Below are 20663 nucleotides of genomic sequence, written 5' to 3'. Positions count from 1 at the left end.
AAGAGCCATAGGCACACCTAGAGAACAGCGGATTTGCAAGCTATGCACATTGGTAGAGGAGACAAAGAAGCACTTCCTATGTACTTGCGTCGCCCACTATGAGATTTGAGACGGTAGCACTATTTCTTTCAAGAGGGGCAAGGTTCGGGCCACTCTCCCAATTGATCCAATTCCATGACCACGCCTGCGTTGGCCTCTTTTTGATGAGAAGCAGCGAGATAAAGACACCTTATTGCAATAAATCAGACAATAACATGTGACAGGATTACTGCACTCAAATTAAGCACGGTGACACGCACCGATTTCTATGCCTTCAAGTGAGCCCCAGAACACATTGGGGTAGAGGAGGAGGAGATTAGCCCCTCTCCTTCCTCTACTTCTTGTTTTCTTTATCTGAAGAGTCCGCTCCATCGTCAAACTTGTCTTTCCTAGGCTTGCCTTAGACGGGCTTATCCTTTCACGTGCCTTGCTCCCATCCTAGGCTATAAGGGCTTTGTCATTATATACGTCATATTTCTTCTCTCGAGCCTCTTGCTGCAAAAGCAATGGTACCAACTCCTTGAATGTTACCGGCGCCGCCCTCTGCTCTACAATCATCGTAGTCACGAAACTATTGTAGCTCCTTAGAAGCATGCCAAGCTATAACCTAGCCATCCTAATTAAGTCCGTCCTTTTGACAAACTAATGCCAACAATCCCTCACCACCTTAATCTTGGTGATGTGATCCTGTATTGAATACCCCTCATCCATGCTCATGCCATATAGCTCCGTCTCAAAGTCTAGAATCCTCGCCTCATTGTTCAATTCATACCTCTCCCTCAGTATGGTCCAAGCCTCGAAGAAAGAGTCTGCCATCTATAAGTGAGGATTGTCGTGGTGCCCACAATAATGGCTAATAGTTGGGAAGATTATTTCTCATCAATAGATGGGACTGAATTTTGTGTCTTCCAGATGCCCTTTATGTTCCAGCAATAAAGAAGCAATCACCGTCAGTTTCCTCTTTTGTTAAAGAGGACACGCTGTCATTTTCTAGAATGATCAGTGCATCATAAGTACAGGAAAAGACTACCAGATAGTCACCATATGCACTTTGCATCATGGTCTATATCAGTTGGATACGCATGACAACAACAAGAAAAATGCTTGTATGGTGACAAATGAAAAATGCAGAATTGTGGTATGCTGAATTTGGCCGTGTGGACTAAGTCAAGTTGCAGCTTTTACAGAGACATAATATGGTGCTGAATATGCCTACACTAGAGACCCCTGCCAAACATATCTGTGAAGGATGCATTTTGGGAAATATCAAAGCGTGTCCGCAGTGTCTTTGTCTATTCAAGAGTATGAAGAGATGATTTCTTTTCACATCTTGAATATGAACCACATAGAGATGTTGCTCGGCAAGGAGTGGTTCTTTCATGGGAACCTGAACGTGGACTAAGTAGGCCATATGATGTCTTTTTGTATGGATGGCCAACGGATCAGTTTGACCACTGAAATTAATGGCATTGTGGCCAAGTTTTGTAGTCTATGATTTGATGATAAAGACGAGGAATTGTTTTTGCAAGATGCTGCTTCATCTTTAATGGTGTGTAATCTATGGAAATGGACAGATTTTTCAGACTAGGTCTGCTGTTCAGGAAAACTTTCAACTATTTCTTGTAAATCGAGTAGTTGTTGTAAGCAAAAAATGTCTTATTTTTAAGGCATTAATGAATGCAACGTGTTCTAAGAATTCAGTCTTCAATATTGATAATAATCTGCAGTCTCAGACAGCCGACAATCAAGGCTCATTCCATGGGCTTAGAATGTCATCTAGTGGAGTTTGTGCAAGTTAGCAAGATCATGGATTCAATCCACGGTACTATGCCCACTGCTTTTGTAGTCTATTATATCATGATGTGATTCCAGATTCTCAAGCAGCACCTGTTACATCTTCAATGGATTCTGAAGAGTCACAGCTATTCCAAAGCTTGCTAGCTTTCCACATGAGTTACCTTATGTCATTTCAAACTCACAAGACTGTAGACCATAAGATCGAACTCCTGATGCTCAGTGAAATTTCCAACCACTGTTTGGGCTGATCCTTAAGGAAGAGGATGAGATTGCTCGGCAATCATCAGAGTACATCCACATGGGACACATTCGTCCTTAAATAGTGGTCACGAGTTAGTCAGACCTAATTGTCCTACAAAGCGGCTAGCATTGTCCAGATATGAAAATCAGTACAACTAGTACTAACAAGGTGTCCCTACAACACCTAAATGTTCTAGCAATCTTAACTGTACTAGGACACAAATGGGAGTAGCCAATGGGCTTAGGGGTGGCCAACGGTGCATCCAGAGGCTTCTTGTTGCTGTGCCTCTACGATGAACTATTGCAGCTGGATAGTGAATCATTCACTGGCTTTCCTCATGGTCTAAACTACGTGGTGTGACGGCACATAGGCTTAAACGTGTGTGCCCGTCCTTGTGAAATCCATAGGTTGTACGAGCTAGCAGGATTTAGAAGAAGACTATTCTCAAAATACAAGATAAGATCAGTAAAATCCTTATATTTAGCATACTTAGCATACTTAGCATTTTAATTATAAAGGCATAGGAAGTATCCTTTTTAGTTTTATTTAATAAATCTCTATTTATGATTTATGGTCTCCTTTTTGCATCGTGTAGACTAAGAACAAGGGGACGATTTCTTGATCTTCAGCTTGAAAAGAAATCCCCACCCATTCCCCTTCAACCAGCAAGGAGGTGGCTTAGAGGTGCAAGATAGGACGTAACGGACATGTCCCTCAACAAAACAGTAGCAGCTACTTTTCTACTTAACGGGGCTTACCTCCTGCGAATCTCCTCCATGCCCAAATCTTGCAGATACTCGTGTATGCTTTGTAACAGCCGATCTAAGTCTACCTCAAATATAGTGGCTCCGAGAACCTGCCATATTTCATGAGTTTGATTACAGCTCAATATTACACACAAACACATGCACGTGCACGTGCACATGTTTTTTTTAGTGAAATCCATGACACACGCACACACTTTTCTTTTTGGGTGAAATCCAGATGTATTATATTACAAGAAACTATGAAACTGTCCCCCCAAAAAGAGGACACGTTTGCACGTGCACACACACACACACACACACACATTGTTTTTGGGTGAAATCCATTGAAGCTTACATTACAAGAATCAGTCCCAAAAGCTGGGACCTCCACTTACGAGCTTCCGAAGATATCAATCATTATATGACAAGAAAGCAGGATAATCTAAATCCTGTGCACGTAGACTATCATAAAGCCAAATCACCGACCCAGTTAAAAAAGAGATCGAAACACTGCCTGGGAGGATGAAATCCAAACAAAGCCATACACACACATACACCCCCCGACACACACACAGACCAGACACGCACATGCACTCACCCACGCGCACACACTCTTTACACACACACACACACACACCTGACATGAAATTTACTTCAAAAGTCTCCCTTCAATAGAAGAGTGGACATTTGAAGGGCCAACCTTTGTCAACTTGATGAGGCACTTCACCACCAAATCTGAGAACTTTTGACCTCTAACCAGAGCTGATTCTTCAGAATTTCGCCCTGGCAATTGTGAGGATTCTAATGGCCGCAAAAGTTGTATAAGGACAACAAAAGCTGATGTACGATCAGCGTTTTCCTGAAAGCTTGCAATCAAATAATGCCAAGCCTATAAGAATGCTATAAAGTATTCAATATTTAAAAAGTTAAAACTGGTAACGCTTTAGATCAAGTTAAACAAATGCCCACACACAAATTTAAGCAATTCCATCATCCCTTTGTAAGGTACACTAACTGCCACAATTCAATACTACATAAAAGGGATGGTTGATGGATCACCAGAATCTTCAACATCAAAACATTCAAAGCTTTTAAGAGCTGGCTGCCATCATCCATTAATGGGACTCGTTCATCTAGGAGCCATAAGAGCAGTTCCATGATGAGCTTATTCAGCGTCTCTTGTTTTACATTATGTGCAAGCTTCTTCAGCTGAAATGTCTGCCAGATCAAAACAACTATCAAATTCAACACAAAAACCCTTTGACGTCACAATATTTCTTGAGAACCCTTAAGCTAACAATAAGGCCAGATTCCCCAGGAGGAGTTGTACCTGCATAAGGGTGTTCAAGACATATTTACAAGACCTGGATGATGCTCCACCAAGACCCAGGTTGAATGTTGTCGCTACCTGCATAGCAATAATGTTCTCCAAGCTAAGTCAGGAGGGTCTCCCCTACCTTCAGTATTGGTTCTTTCATATGCCCTATTGAGACCTATAAGCTAAGTTTAACCTTCACACTAATGATGTGACTTAATCCATCTAAAGCAACACAGTAGAGTATGTGCTTGCCTTTTTGGTTAAGCTAAGTACAAGGCGATCGGCATCCTTAGAAAGATCATCCAAATTTGTATTTTCTGTTTCTCCTGCAGCTTGATTGAGCTCATGGCACACAAGTTTCATACCTTCGACCGCCTAGCACACAAATGGCAAAGAACCCACACAAAAAAAAGGAGAAAAGAGTATAAGGACCCTCAAAGGCATATTTCCACATGAAGCAAGAATATGTGGAATTAGAACAGATTACTGGATAGACAGAAGATTATTCACGCAGTCCAGTAACCCCTAATACAAACATTGGACCCAAAATTAGAGACCCCTTGTGCATGAACGAAGAAATCTCATTGGGGAACACAACATGCAGCCCAATTGTTCTAACATTCTAGATTTAAAGAAAAGCATGCCAAATCACTGATGCAGAATGCAGGCAGATTCTGAAAATGTACAGAACCCTACGATCCAAATGAGAGAATCACAATGGCCATACACAAAAGACGAAGTAATATACGCAAAACCCCTTAGACCAGTTCATACGCATGAAGAGGGCAAAGGTGAACACGAAGATCTCCTTCAGCTCCTGAGATATAGGACCTCGCTAGCACCCCACGATCTTTCCCTTAAACTCAACTTCTACATAGATTATTGGGTGAATCTCCAAGACAAGTTTTATCAACCCCTCGACTATACCCAAATCCATCTCACATGCCTTTAGGATCTCCATTGGGCAGTTCTAGTATCCTCTCGCCAACTACGCATTCAGGCAGGAGAAGTAGTGGGCAGTCCAGCTCTATGCCTTGAGCGACATGCAAGAGATTGAGTCAGAGGAGCATTTACCATTTAGATGCATCCTATATTATGAGATACGAGTACTCCATCATTGCCTATTTAGGACCACTCTCAATTTTGTTGGCCCATCCCAATCAAGACAGAGCTAAGGCTTTCCTCTGGGTGGTAGCATTTATTTTCAGGTGAGTGAGTACACCATGAGGTTGTGGCCTTCTCATCCTCGATTGTTCCCTGACATTTCTGAGGATCAGGGTCATCTTTTATGCTTCCCACCTGATCCACTTCATTGCGTTATCAGAGTAAGGGTTAGTTTTGTATGCGCAAAATGTATTGTTGGGTTTTCAGACAAAATGTTTTGAGGCTTGCTCATCCCTTTATATTCTTTTCTGAGAAATAATATTTTAATTTTTTCCAAGATGCATGTTCTAAGTAAGCACCCCTTAGGGCAGATATTAATGATTGTGTATCTTAAGGTTGAGACACAAAACACGACAACATTCTGCTGAGAAGAAAATATAATGCAATTATACAAGTGCAAATGTAGCTCTTGTGCAACTTTTGTTTGAAAAAATAACTCGAAGTTTTCTTAAAAGCAGCGCTTCTGTTATAACCTTTACTGAAATCTGTGTTTGCAACTCTGCACCAAAGTTGGATACTCCTGACTCAGGCAACACATCCTACTATGCCAACTCAGTCCTGCGAAAGTTTCGCACAAACAGCAGTAGCTATCCAAGTGTGTCCCTATGATTCTATAAATTACGATTCCTGTTTAAAAAAGCCAGTTCTTTAACCAACCAAAAACACCTGACCAAACTTGCTTTAGAGAAAACTCAGTTAGACACGCACACACCAAATAAAAGACCAAATAAGGCAAACGAGCTACTGCAACAGATAAACAGGTGAGAGCTTGGAATCATTTACAAACTCAAGAAAACATTTAAATTGCACAGTTCTAAACCACGAAGTTCAACACAAACAGTGTATATTATATGCTTGAAACCTACATGTTCAGGGCTTGCACCAGACTCAATGATGTCTAGGGCCTCATTCCAATCTGATGGACCATTACTCATGGATATCAAAGCACTTCCCGGAAATGCCTGATCCAACCCACTTTCATAATGCCCATTATTCATCCTCCCCATCCTGTACACAAGAAAGACAACCATAAACAGACCACTAACCGACTCCTTGCCAGCAAAAAATTCAACCACAAGATTTAAAAAGAAAAGATGGGGAAAGGAAGACATTCAGGGTGGCTGGCGCGCGCGCGTGAACCTTGGGAGAATGGATGGTGCAGTCAATGGCCTTGGAACTATTTCTCCACTTGGTTCAGCAACATCTAGCCTGCATCCATCAATGCAAGCTTATGCAGATAAGAATTTAGAATAAATTTGTTACCAAACCGATGCGCACACAGAGCTCATAATCATCATTTCTCACACAAAAAAAAAGGACCAAATGCATTCTGGAAACAACGGCCATGTCAATTAGTGCATTTTCACCAACACAGGCAGCCTTTGTCTGCAGCAAATACTTATATTGAGCAAGACTTTGACATTCACTTGCTCCACAAAGAAGCCTTGACATCAGCGCGCAAATATTACAATCATTTTCAACCTTTGCTACTTTTTTTCTTAAAGCCGCAAAAGTAAAATGCCATCCCTGCAAACATGAATGCATCTCATGCAAATGCACATGTGCTCATGTGGACTGAACAGCAAATAACTGTGTCAGATGCACACCTGACAAACCTGTCAAGCAACATGAGAGGGTACGCTATGCCAAAGTGCAAAGGACCCACTAGTTCAAATCCAAGACTAGCAGCCTCTAGATACACTTATTTAACAAGGAAAAATACCTGGCATGGTTCTTTTGTACACAACAGACACTTACTTGAACACCTAACAAGCACAAAAAAGTGAACTGATATGTACATGACCAGGACATTCCCAAACTTATCACGTAAAAGCCGCAAATAGTGTAGTTTCAACCTCATGACAATCAGCCAAGGTTGAAAACCATAAACTCTTCCTCCCACTGACAATACCTGCGCCTACAACGGTGGGTGTTGAACATAGTATAAACCCTATCCAGCACTAGAGTCTTCATACTGAATTTTTGTCAGCCCTCTAGACGTGAAGGGAAGACTCAACCGTGTCATATATAACTAGATGAATCCAGAAACATGCCCAAACTCATCCTCTAAACACACAACATAGTACAGTTCCGATCCCACAATAGTCACGGTTGAAAACCAAAAACTCCATCATGCATAGCAGGGACTAGCTACTATGACATCCACCACGGACATCATCAGCGCCCAACAGTGGGTGTGGAGACTAGACCATACTATAAACATATGTTCTCACACATACAAATCCACACCCACACATACTTGAGCATCCATTTATACAAAGGTCTTCGTACTGAGTTTCTGTCGCAGGAGGTCAAGGGTAGACTCAACCATGACAAAGACTATAACCAAACAATAAAGGCCAATCAAAACCAACACACCCCTCCCCCCCCCCAACTCCCCCCCAAAAAAGGGTCCACAATCTCTTCATCCAAGCCACAACTGCCTGTGATCCCAAGAGTCTTTCATTTTACTCTCTCCCAAACAAGCAATTCTAAATTAGAAAAGTCTATGCAGGACAAATATCATGAAACCATAAAGTTAGAAAGTCGAAACACCCATGGTGTTTGCCATACCCATTTTCTCGAACAGAGCGTCTTAGAGCAGCCCTACTTTCTCCTGGCTTTCCTTCTTTTCTTTTGTCCATCTCCCTAGCCTGACTCATTGGGACCAAGCGAATGAAGTAAGCCTGATGAATATTAATTCCTCTTATATAAAGATGAAATGATGACACTTTCATATCAACCTTCCATTTGAATTTATCATCCAGCATGCTCCTCTGAGCATCCGAAAGCTTGCCAACCGATCTCCAGATATCGTCGCCTGTGACATGGACCATTCAAGTAGCATTTGGTCAACCTTGATCATAAATATCTCTTAGGAGAAATTCACAACCAAATCCTAACTGCTTCACAATACAAATCGCTAGTAGTGAGTTACTTGTTCTGAGTATAGAAGTATGATCCTAGAAAACAGTATCCATGGATAAAACGCCTATAACCATCTTGCAGCAATTCTCACTCAAAATTCAAAGAATTCTGTAATCATGGCATGATGGTCAATTTTCATCCAACTATCAGTTTCAAAATATGGACCAGCTTCTAAAGCAACACTTCACAGGCGCTGTAACCAGTTTGCTAAGCATATTTAGACTTCACTAGAATTTATACTATATGCCTTCAAAAGACTGGAATATGTCCAATCTTACAATTTTTTTTTTTAATAGAACAAAGGATTAAAAGAGAGTTTGTAGGCGACTATAGACAAAATTATGAGTGAATGATTCAAAATAATGATAGCTTGGTAAGCAAAGCTATGCATATGTTCTCATCAATATCCAAACGTAAGCTGGCATCTGGGTTTTGAAAGATTCCGGAATCTCTTAAAATTGACTAGAATTTAAATTGACACTTATAGTAAAACGTGTACAACAGGTGAGTTATCCCTCGCTACATTTGGGGAAAGCATGTTCTTGTGTCTAGCTTTACAGATACAAAAGAAGGATCTCACAGACAGAACAGAAAAATAAAATCTCGTTGGAGTTTCCAGCAGAGAAAACACTAAGATCCACAGAATGCTCCGCTCTAAAAACCTATCTGTCGCTTTCCTTAATGCAAAAATTTCACTAACCAATGACACACACCTAGTATTTTATAAGCTATAGCCAACGTCTGAAGAGCAGATTTTCGAATCTCTCCATCCCGTTCTGACGTTAAAGCTGAAACTGACTGGAGTGCCTTTGTTGGGCCTGCTATCTGTCTCAAAGTTGAAAATTCAAGTTATCAAGATGCAGCAATCCTTTGAAAGAAAATGCACTACCTGATGCAGAAAGTTAATGACAGATGTACACTCACCTCAACACCATAATGGTCAATCATAAATCCTATATGATCCACTGACTCAATTCGGGTTCGGTTGTTTTTTGACTTCAGACCCTCCAGAATGAAGACAAACAATTTGGATGGAGGGTAAATACAACATATAAGCTTTGTCAATTCACGCATCTTCTCCCGTACCTTCTCAATGTTATGTCCAGACTGCATTTCTCAAAGCCACTATATCAGTACACATAACAATATTAAAAATAACTGAAACATTAGCAACCAACAATGACATGTTGCACATCAGTACACAGTATACATAAGTGTGTATTTCTGTATCTCTAGGCATGCATGCACAACCATGTGCAAATGCACATACACATTCACAAAGACAAAAACTCACACATACAGGCACACACAAGAACCAAGGGGAACACATGTACAAATTCCTCCACCCTGCCCTCCCTCCCTCCGATCTAGGCAAAAGAAAGATTGGGAGTAAAAGCAGTCTTCGAAAATTCTAACCTTCTCCACCAAACAAGGGAGAAATATATTTGCTTCATATTCTGTCAAATTATAACTTTCATTTTTCATGGCCTCTACAAACTCAGGTAGAAACTCCAGGACCTGCACAGTACATTCAACAAGCCTTCAGCATACATAAAAGGTTTTGTGCTTTGAGTACCCCAGGCAAAATCCAGCTTTAAGGCAAGTAGATTGCTGAATACATAAGCCCATACTGACCTTCAAAAGACAAGTCGTGTTCGACTCACAAAACCGTAAAACTGACCACTTTAGTAGGACATCTGCCAGCTCAATCATCTCTTTAATGTGGTCTGGCATCACCTGCATCACCAAAAATATAAGAATGAGAGATACACCGTATTCACTTTAATGTGTGACAAAGTATTGCATTAACACACTTGGAAAAACTATACAGTGAGTTTACAGTGCGAATTTGATTTTAATCAGACATGTGCAAGATATCTGAGTTCCCCCTGCTGAATCCCTTTCCCTCTCTGATGCTGCTCTCTCCCCATCCTTCTCCCTCTGCATCCCTCCATCCTTCTCCATCTATTGTCTGACAATCTATTACATCAACACTTGGAAAGATTCTACATCAAATTTCAGTGACTTTATGACACAAATTTGAATTTAACAGACTAATACAAGAGCTCTGAGCTCCCCTGCTGAATCACTTTCCCTCTCCGATCCTGCTCTGTCCTCATCCTTCTCCCTCTACATCCCTCCATCCTTCTCCCTCTATTGCCACACCCCCCCCCCGACTATTCCATATAATGCTGTCCCTGCCTACACTGCCGTAAGGCCACTACTTGGCACTCGTGCAAGTGGAAAGCTTGCTTCAGATAATCCCAAAGATGTCTAGTGTTCTAGGATCCTCAATAGGTTTATACAATGATAATTTTTACGTCATACCCATAGCACTATGCCTTGTATCGCTCTAACACTTAATCTTTGTCTCGGGTTTGGTGTTTCCTTCAAACCCTCATATTTCATAATGTGGGCAATCCATTTTCAGCTCTCTCAATCTTTATATGTACCTTTGTAAGACTAGAATATATCCATTCTAAAAATTTAGATTCTCTCAATCTTTCTCTAACATTGTGTATTATCTCTATGTTCACAAGCTTCACAAGTGGGGATCCGAGCCATGCTCCAAGGCAATACCACTCAACCTCGTGCATGTGCCAATCCTTAGAGGTGACCCGGAGAAGACAAGCAATAATGAAAACAACTTGCCCCAAACTGGAGCACACAGATCTATGGGATGTGGGAGCCCTCCATGATCTGATCAATCGAGAGAGTATCCACGAGAGTAAGAGGGAAAGAATGATGGCAACAGGGCAGGAATGAAAGGATGCGGGGATAAAGTCATTATACGTTACTCACGAGGTGCTTTCTGTAAAAAATAGTGTCATTCTTTTCACACACCCACTGGCCCTTCATGATATTTCAGACACCAAAACAGCTGCACTATTCTCATTTTCAGCCTGGTTATGTGTAACTACCGCACAGAATGTTGATGTGCGCATGCATCACACCTGGTTTCTCACACACATATGCATGTGTGGGTGTGTGTACATACACACACACAAACACATGTGTGTGTGCGCGCGCGCACGCGTGTGTGTGTGTGTGTGTGTGTGTGTGTATGCATGTGTGTTACTCTTTCTAACCTAACGGTTAGGACGACATACTCTTTCCTCCAACCGTCACCATGGATTCACTTACATGCTAATTCTCTTTGGCATATGGCAAAATCACTTGCTTGGTGGCGAAAGAATCTCCGCAATTTATGGAGGAGCAAATTGCCTCTCAAGCAAAAGCTTTTCCTATGGCGTTGTCTTACAGGAACCTTATCCGTGGGGTTCACTCTAGCTCAACGAAGGATTGCATCTGCTTCTTGTCTTCGATGCATGGCCCCTTCTGAAACGGTGCCTCATTTGTTTTGGATGTGCCCCAGCACTAAGACCTTCATATGCAAAATTTCCATGTTGCTTCGCCTTCGTTTCCCTAACTCTCCTTTTGGGAAACATTTTTGGCTTTTTGGCAGACTTCCTACAACCTTCGTCCATTACTCTTTATTTTTGTACTGGGTCAGATATTGGGCTTTTGGGACCATATGGCAGGATCACAACATGAGATATTCTGGGAATCCGTTCTTGCAATCTTATGAATATTTCAGACTCTCCCTACGGCAATCTATCTATGATGCTTGCCATCAAGGAGATCTTCCTCAGTCATGCCTGGAAATAGTTTCTCTTTGCTTTTGATTTCCTGTTGAGGCTCTCTGTTTTTTGAGACCCTCATGTAAATCTTGCTGATAATATACCTCTCATGGGTTTACCCAAAAAAAAAAAAGTGTGTGTGTGTGTGTGTAGCCATGGAGAGCTCGTCTCCTCCCTCCTCCCTGCCTGTACCTGCGTCTGTTCCTCAGTCCGCTGCTGTACCCTGTCCGTACACCCCTGCACCCTCTGCAAATCTGTCTGTACCCAACCCGCTCCAAGCTGCAACCTCCTATACGAATTCCCTACAGATCTTGCAGCCTCCCGTACTTGTTTTGCATTCTACTATACCAGTTTTGCAGCACCCTGTTTATACCTCATCTGAGCCTCTTCTTTCTCTGCCTTCATCCGTATCCTGCCTGCATGCTGGACGACCTGCACAACCGTCCATACAGTCTTTACAGTCGTCTGTACAGGCTGTACGGACGACCATACCTCTTTACGCTGCTGCTTCGCCTTTCCCTGCGCAAAACCCTTTGCCCGTACAGCTTTTGGATGCTTCTTCTGTACAGCCGGTCCTTCTCTGCAGCAGCCAACTTCTTCCCAGTCTTTCCTTGATGCTACTTCAACCGATTCTCCTTTTGTCTTCTCCGTTTCAGCTCCTCCTTCTACCTCTTCTCCTCCTACACGTGTCTTTGTTCAACGGAAGTGAGGTGTTTTGCCTACTTCATGCTCTTTCAAATCGGCGAAGCTTGATCTCGCAGATGGCCCTTCTTCTTCCCTTCAACTGGATCTTCTGAGCCAGTTATGTTCAGCCTCTATTACAGATGTTCCTTCATCCAGTTTCCCCTTTGTTTGTTCTTTGGATTCTACCCTTTGGGTTTCAAGTCTTCGACAGGCTCAACAGTTTGGGGTCTGTCTCTACTTTATGGGCAGAGTTCTTTCTGCAGCTCATCTTCGTCGGTGGGCTGAAGCAGCAGTGGGTTCGGATTGTATTTCCTCCTTTGTCTTTCTGGGCAAAGGGTTTTATTATGCCCACTGTTCTTCAACTGATGTGGTGGAGCGACTTGTCAGTCGTGCTGGTGTTTGATTTCTTTGCTTATGTGATGCCCTGGGATCCACTTTTCGATCCATCTGCTACCTGACACATTGTCCGATCTAGATTACTCTCAAAGCGTTGCATGTGCCTCTTCTTCAGCATCTTCCTACTCTTGCAACATTTTTGGGGAGGCCTCTTCATGTTCCGCGATAGGAGTTCTTGCAATCTTCCCATGATGTTCGCCTTTGCGTTTTGTGGGATATGATGCAGCCCGTGCCATCTACTCTAAATCTTGATTTGGAATTTGCCCATCCGATGCGCATCAAGCTGCACTTTGCATCTTTTCCCACTGCATGTTATCAATGCCGACAGGTTGATCATTTTGCACGTGATTGTCCTTCTACATCCAGGACTGACTCCTTCTGCTCCTTCTTCAGTTGGAGAAGCCTTCTTCTACTACCCCGAAGCACTACTGGAGGAAGCTAGATAAATATCAGGTCAATCTTTCTCTTGCTAAAGAAGGTAAGGATTGTACCCATGTTGTGCACCATCAGCCCTCTTCTCCTCAGGATATGGATGTGCCCCTTGCAGAGGGGATCATACAGGATGCTTCACATGCTCTCTCTCAGGTTGATATCCCGACTGAAGCTGAATTGCTGACTCATGATTTATCTGATGCAGCTCTTTCGTCCGATACTCCTTCAGAGAGTACAGATATTGATCCCGTTCTTATAACTATGAAGACTATGCCAGAGTCTCTTTCTATTCAGGATACAGATGTTTCTTTTTCTTTGGAATCTTTTCATCCTATGTTGAAACAGGTTTTTGACCCTGTGATTCAAAAATTCAGACTTCCAGCTTATATAGAGAAGAATCACAAGGGCAAAAAACAGGTGGTTTTTATTGATGGTGTAGTCTCTTCACTGCATCAGTTTTTACAAAGCAACAATCTGAAACTGGAGGATGTTGTGTTTGATCCTCCTCCAGTTTGATCTTGTAGCTTTTTACTTGGCTGCTTCATGACTTTTGCTCTGAGGCTTTACTTGTAAATTTTTCCTTTGTAATTATTCGTGACTTTTTACCTCTTTTTGGGGTTTCCCACACCGAAATAAAAGATTTCACTTTTAAAAAGAAGTAAGTGTGTGTGTGTGTGTGTGTGTGTGTGTGTGTGTGTGTGTGTGTGTGTGTGATTTGGGATTTGGCCCTCGGCTCGTCCACATCATTTACTGGCTTTATTCTCACGCCACGGCACAGTGCTTGCTTGGTGGTGGGTTGTCAAGAACCTGGACTATGACTCGCTCAGTGAGACAGGGTTGCCCTCTTAGTTCCTTACTGTATGCCATTGCTACCCATCCGTTACTCTTGCATATGGACTATCTAGCAGATACAGGACAGCTTCATGGCTTGCAAATTCCAGGGGCACAGTCTTTTCTTGCACAGGCCTATGCTGATGATTCATACTTCATGCCAAGGAATTCTCAAAGTGATCTTTCTCGTTTGATGCATACACTGAATGATTTTGGCATAGCTGCTGGACTGCATATCAATTTTCAGAAATCAAAACTTCTAGCTTTGAAAGAAGCTGATTGGCATGCACTTTTTTGGCCAGGCCACATTATCTCTTCCCTTACTATTGTCAAACATCTAGGATACCCCATTGGCTGGAATATTACTCCGCAACAACAGCTCAAATGGGTGCTTCAAAAGATCAACAAGAAGCTGGAATACTGGCATTTGTCCACTTGGCCTCTACATGTTCGACTCCGGATAGTACAATCCATCATTATGGCATATGTGCAATTTTATTTGCCTCTTCTTCCTTGGTCTTTCAAGCATTTGGCTTCCTATATGTCCCAAGCTATGGAGATATTTTGGAAAAGCAAATCTCATAAAAAAGCTTTGCGACTACTATCTATGCAGTCTATTTGTTCACCCAAGACTCAATTCTCAATCTCCAGGTTCATATGTTGGCAAGAAAGAGCACTATGATTGCTGATTTTTTTCAGCAAAAACAACCATGGGCTATTATGTTAGCAGCTATGTGTGGAAACATGGCTTCCCATGCATATGGGCATTGGATTACAGATCACTGGGAAGCAGTTTTGTCTTCCTTTCAGGGGAAAATTCCTGGTTGCCCTGTTTCTACTGCTTTTATTCATGATTGGAAGAGAATTCTTTCATATGCAAAATGGACAGGTGCTTCCTCTCATCATGGTAATTCTTTTCGATTGGAAAGCATCCATTGGAGCAAGGTGTTTGCATCGCCTCTCGCTTTACAGGCACCTATCAAAGCATACAATCTCATGAAATTGGGCATAAGATTTGTTGGTGATGTTGTGGATCAACAAGGCTATATACTTTTATTTCCACAAGCTTGCAGGACATTCTCCTTGGGTCTGCATTATAGATCCATTTGGAGAACACTTTCAACTATGTTGCAGCCATTTGTTCCGGTTCCTCCACTGTTTGCACAGGACAGATTAATGGACTGGAATTTGATTCCACAGCCATGGATTGACAAGCATGCCAACACTCTTTGGAATTTGGATAGGCCTTTATCTTGGTGGCAATCCCGACTCATGAAAATCTGGAAAGCCAAATTGCCATTGAAACAGAGGCTTTTCTTTTGGAGATGTATAGTGGGAGCCTTTTCCATTGGGGTGAAATTGGCAGCACGCCGCATTGCTTCTCCTTTCTGCCCCCGTTGCTCTCATCCCCGCGAGACAGTTCCTCACTTATTATGGTTTTGCCCGCACTCTCGTACATTGATCACTCATGTCTCTCATTTACTGCGGCTTCGGTTCCCTTCTATCAGATTTGGGAAACTTTTCTGGATGTTTGGATGCCTCTCATCTCAGATGTCTCCATTACTCCTTTTCTTTCACTGGACTCGCTTTTGGGTATTATGGACCATTTGGACACAGAGACTGCATTCTAGGATGGGTCAACAGTTTCCTCAGGCATATATTTTCTTCAGAATGTCCCTCAAGCAATCCTTACATGACAGTCTTGCTGCAAGGGATTTGGATGCTACTAGCCTTGAAGTGTTCTCTACTTGTTTTTGAGTTCTTCTATTGGGCTCTCTTTCGGAGTTCATTGCTAGTGTGTGGGAGACTTCCCATATTGTAAATTTATGAGGATATAAATACAATGGATTTTACCAAAAAAAAAAGTGTGTGTAGCCCCTTCCAATTTCTAAAATTATGGATGGATTACTCTCCTCTCACAGACCATCTTTGGTCTTCCGCATATGTCCATTCAATTTTTTTTTCAGGAAACACAGTATCGAAACTTAAAATTAAAATGTGAAAATCCAAAACAGGAAACATAGATTCATAAATTTTAGAAAAACATTGGAAACAACAAATCTTTTGGAGAATTTTTAGTACAACAAACAAAAAACAAGAACCTGAATCAATAAACCAAATACCACTAAATGCACCAGGAGGAATCTTCTTTGGCTATCCAAGTATGATTTTCCTATACCACCACCTCTATGACATCCCTATATTGGATGAGATTAACTCACATTCCAATCCATAAACCTATCCAACAAATTACCCATTGAGTCAGGAACCTTGCCTTCTGTAACAGTTCTAAGCCATCAAGTTGCTTTTTGAAATCTGGACTTAAAAGGCGTCGATGTAAGTCCTCTCTAAGGTACTTCATAAACTCAGCCTGCAGCCTCAGTTGTGTGAGATAACACCACAAACTTATCTTGTTTCATCCATGTGCAAAAAAGTGTAGCACTTTCACTCATTTACAGTCATAAACAAACTTGTTTACAAGTACCTCAACTTCTTGAACGTGTTCTGGCCTAGGCTCCTCAAATTTAAACTTTCTAGACATGGATTTTTCACGATCCTCCTGCAATAAAATAAAGTGCATAAATTTTAAGCCATTGGGATGACAGAGCTCACTGCAAAACATGAGGTGCAAACATTCATAATATATTCGCCACCAATTTAAATAATAATCTAGAAATAAATTATTTCTTACAGTACATACTTTGTTTGAATCTTTCAAGTTGAAAAGGGCGTGTCCTTGAACAGCTGCATCTTGAGCAGCTACCGTTGCAGCCTGTCTTGATAATTTTGGGGCACCAGATTTCTGAGCCCACAAACACTTTCAAGGGTTTGAAATAGCAATGATGGTTGCCGACGCACCTAGCCCACTTCCCCGCCCCCCCTCCTTATTCTCTTCCCCCGGTTCCCCCTCCCCTAAAAAGAAAAAGAAGAAGAAGAAAAGAAAACAAACAAACAAAACCATACAAAAAGGAAAAGACTTGGAAACATAAGTCACGCTAAGTGCTTACTGTAGCAGTTACTCGAGACCCTCCCAAACCCGATCTAGAAGGAGGGCGATCTCCGGGCCCATTGGCTACTGATTTTGAAATTTTACTGCCTCCCAGCCTATTGGCCCCAGCTTTCAGTGGGTTTATTAAGTCTGCAGAATCTGTGACAAGGAGAGGCGATGAAACGTAAGATAGCTGAAATGGAGACAAACAGATCTATACACGACAAATATCTACTTGTGGGCAAATACCTAACGAACGTTGACGATCCAGGATAGGTTGAAGTGCTGCCAAAGCTGATCCCTGGAGATCCCTGACAGCCCTGCTTGCCTGGAAGAAGACAGGAAGAGATAGTATCTTGCAATTCGATCAGCGATTGCAATCCAACCTTTGTATCAAGTACTCAATATATGAATGCCAAACCTGGTCTGTTCCACAAGCCTTGATAACCTCCACCATGCAAACCTCTGCAGCTTTCCGAACCTCTGCTGACTTGTCCTGCAGCAGGGAGTCATTGTACATAAGGCTCAGAAACAGGAAGAAAAGATTCAATTTGTGTGGATCTAACAAAAAATTTGTATAATGTGCAGACAATCTATTTTACCTGTAATGCCAACGCTGTAGGTTTTATCAGGTGGATTAATTCTGCTGGATCATTTACTTTTGCAATTTGCCTTGTTAACCATTCAAACAGTTCTTTACGCCCATCAGCACAGATCTTTGCATCTACCAAGGCTGGAACAACATAAGGTATCTGCAACTGACCCAGTCAGAAGAGCACAACATATATTTAACTAAAAGTCAGGTTACCAGTAGTGGAAGGACTGCTTACCATCTTCTCAAGATTTACAACAGCTATCCATGAGTCCATCGTTTTGATGGCAGTTTCTCTCATTAACTTTTTATTATCACCCAGACATTTCAATACGTCTGCAAAAATACCCTGTATTCAAGCACCAAGAAAGCATTAGTTACTAGTAACAACTGACCTACAAATCGCATTCCTACACATCTTCAGCAAGCACCACCTCAAATGTTCTCTCAGTCTGTCCAATGTATACCTTGCTACTTTTATCGATTGCAGGACCCATTGCAGAAGCTAAATTGCCAACTGTAGTTAGTGTCATCATGACCAGATTCTTATTTGAATCATTAAGGCGCCCTTTCAGACCTCCAAACATTTCACCTGCATGCAGAATATCAAAGTCTGAAACTGAATAATAAATGGCTCTTAGACCCTTTCCTCTTATGACCTTTCTTTTGCATTTTCTTATCTAGATTTTAGAAATCACAACAGAGATCATACTATAAACCCAGCATACACATGCAAGCCACCATTACGGTTGATAGTTAATAGACCTGTCCCTGTGGGTTGTATCCTTTTATTTGCATCTTCAAGGATTTTATTGATACTCTCTAGCGACTCCTGCCGAATCTGAAAAGTTACCCAAACATGGTTTGATCAGCTTAACTTTGTCCCACACCAAGGAATGTTTTTTAATTTTTTTAAGGAGATGGCAGGGGCACGGAGGATGCGGGGAAAACAGAATTACTTACTTGTAGACCTTCATACCAGGCCTACCTCAGACTAACTAAGATTTTCCTGTGGAGTGTTCCTTTTGAATAAAAACTTGACCCTGGACTGATAAAAGGTTGACTGAAAACCCACCTTCCAATCAGGACTGCTAAGATTTTTTATCAAAGAGGATGTCAACTTTAGGCTGATATCTTCTCGAGGAAGACCATCACCTCCCACTCCTCTAGCACTCTCATCAACATCTGCAGCTCTAATTGTCCTTTTTGGAGCTGTGGCAGGCCCCTGTTCCAAACAAGTACAATTTCAAAGATACATCCAATTCTGCCTCAAAATTACCAGAATTGGGTCACAGTAGTAAATATCCTAAAATACGATGAAGGTCCACCTCATAGGGATTTTTCTCATATTCAGCTTCCAAAGCGCTTTGAAGTGCAGGTTTTACATCAGAAAGGAACGGTTTAATATCTGCATAAAATATTTGCATCGCTTTTTAAGATAAAATATACAAAAGCTTGCAACTCAAATAGGAAACCTTACCATTCACCAGTCAGTCACTCATAGATATAGACAACACATGCCAAAGGACAGTAATACCTGGACCCAAGAACTTATGCAGCACCCCAATAAGTTTAATTGTTGCAGTTCTAGTTGCAGCAACACTTGACTGTAGTCCAATGTCCTTAGCGAAATCAATCATGTCCTACACTTCCAGCATGTTTTCAGCGATTCAATTAGCCTAGCATTGACAGAAAAAACAGAAAGACTGCCATCCAGATACGAGTCATACATTGAAGTGACTTACTCAGTGATTCTTATAAAGAATAACTAACTCAGTGATAACTGTTGAGACACACTCGTCAAAAAAAAGTAAAAAAGTAGAAACCCCCACTTGTCAAAAGAAAGGTCCTTGACTTTAAAATCGAAGTAATATAATATACTGACAACTGGTAAGGGACCAGGATATGACTCACCTTTAACTTTATGTGACCAATCCCAAAATCTTCTACTGCTGTTACCATCCAAAGAAGCCCTTCACTAAGCACTTTCGGGTTCTTATGCTCCTTCATTATTTTGAACAACTATAAACAAAATGCACCAAAATCCAGTAAGACAACCTTTTCCTTACAAATGTAACCTAAATATAATAAGCTGATTAAGACATTAGGTTTCTCAATATTACTCTGTCAAAGATGAACCCCGGCCCGACAGCTTCACAAAATACAGTAAGACATTTAACTGCCTGGGTTCGCGTTTTTATATCGGACACCCTTTCAGCTACACCTGCTCAAGTTATAAAGAAGTGTGAAAGTTTAACACACCCGTTTCCCCTTTCAAACAAACAGCAAGCAAAAACTAAAACAACCCTCCGCCCATAAAAACCAACAAAAGTCAAAATTCAAGGCTGCTTATCTTAGCTTTACCCATATCAGACAACATGGTCTTGAACTTGCAAATGGTCAATGACAGTACTCACCCATAATGCATAATACGACACACCGTTTTGAAAAGGTTGTCGAGCGCTCAGCCAAGTGCGAGACTAGTTCAATGACTTTCTGGTGTACCTGAAACATAGCATTTCCCACCCAATTTAGCAACAGATTAGAATTGCTTCACCCTGCTTTTTTCCTGCAGTCAGTTGAATTGATGTGCACTTTGAATAACTTTTACTCTCTATTTAATTATCACCTGGACATTCTTTTCAGACCACCCAGGTACAGCAGAGACAAGACGCACAAGGATTTCAGTGTGACCATCAACATCACCCAAATTCTCCACCGTGTCTTTTAAAGAAACCATTGCTGCAGAACAGTTCACAGGGGGAAAAGCATTCAGAAAACAACTTGCCCAAAACTCCAATGTCATTGACTATAAATTCCCTGTTTATGTTTCAGGGAGGTTCAACCTTTTAACAAGTCTTTACT

General features: G+C 41.6%; 1 protein-coding gene across 1 annotated transcript in view; it reads right to left on the bottom strand.

Annotated features, from left to right (window-relative positions):
* MOR1 (ARM repeat superfamily protein) overlaps positions 1 to 20663 on the bottom strand; it is a 90587-nt gene that overhangs the window by 15498 nt on the left and 54426 nt on the right. Inside the window, exons 19-48 of the mRNA XM_087397552.1 lie at positions 20428 to 20540; positions 20216 to 20303; positions 19922 to 20022; positions 19713 to 19820; positions 19336 to 19441; positions 19127 to 19206; positions 18874 to 19023; positions 18564 to 18639; positions 18266 to 18390; positions 18037 to 18147; positions 17809 to 17958; positions 17628 to 17702; positions 17456 to 17534; positions 17226 to 17365; positions 16919 to 17020; positions 16703 to 16777; positions 16493 to 16588; positions 9869 to 9970; positions 9650 to 9751; positions 9158 to 9340; positions 8947 to 9058; positions 8050 to 8126; positions 7880 to 7959; positions 6446 to 6514; positions 6172 to 6313; positions 4394 to 4516; positions 4154 to 4231; positions 3883 to 4041; positions 3524 to 3682; positions 2836 to 2933 (exon numbers count right to left, since the gene is read on the bottom strand). Of these exons, the coding sequence (XP_087253678.1) occupies positions 2836 to 2933; positions 3524 to 3682; positions 3883 to 4041; positions 4154 to 4231; positions 4394 to 4516; positions 6172 to 6313; positions 6446 to 6514; positions 7880 to 7959; positions 8050 to 8126; positions 8947 to 9058; positions 9158 to 9340; positions 9650 to 9751; positions 9869 to 9970; positions 16493 to 16588; positions 16703 to 16777; positions 16919 to 17020; positions 17226 to 17365; positions 17456 to 17534; positions 17628 to 17702; positions 17809 to 17958; positions 18037 to 18147; positions 18266 to 18390; positions 18564 to 18639; positions 18874 to 19023; positions 19127 to 19206; positions 19336 to 19441; positions 19713 to 19820; positions 19922 to 20022; positions 20216 to 20303; positions 20428 to 20540 (3259 nt within the window). The remainder of the gene's footprint in view (positions 1 to 2835; positions 2934 to 3523; positions 3683 to 3882; positions 4042 to 4153; positions 4232 to 4393; positions 4517 to 6171; positions 6314 to 6445; positions 6515 to 7879; positions 7960 to 8049; positions 8127 to 8946; positions 9059 to 9157; positions 9341 to 9649; positions 9752 to 9868; positions 9971 to 16492; positions 16589 to 16702; positions 16778 to 16918; positions 17021 to 17225; positions 17366 to 17455; positions 17535 to 17627; positions 17703 to 17808; positions 17959 to 18036; positions 18148 to 18265; positions 18391 to 18563; positions 18640 to 18873; positions 19024 to 19126; positions 19207 to 19335; positions 19442 to 19712; positions 19821 to 19921; positions 20023 to 20215; positions 20304 to 20427; positions 20541 to 20663) is intronic.

This window comes from Dipteris shenzhenensis, chromosome 26 (genome assembly GCF_047967505.1).
Source record: "Dipteris shenzhenensis isolate YYH24624 ecotype China chromosome 26, Dip_SZ_1.0, whole genome shotgun sequence".
NCBI lineage: Eukaryota > Viridiplantae > Streptophyta > Polypodiopsida > Gleicheniales > Dipteridaceae > Dipteris > Dipteris shenzhenensis.
The sequence above is the reverse complement of the archived record's forward strand: the minus strand, read 5'-3'. Positions and strand labels throughout refer to the sequence as shown.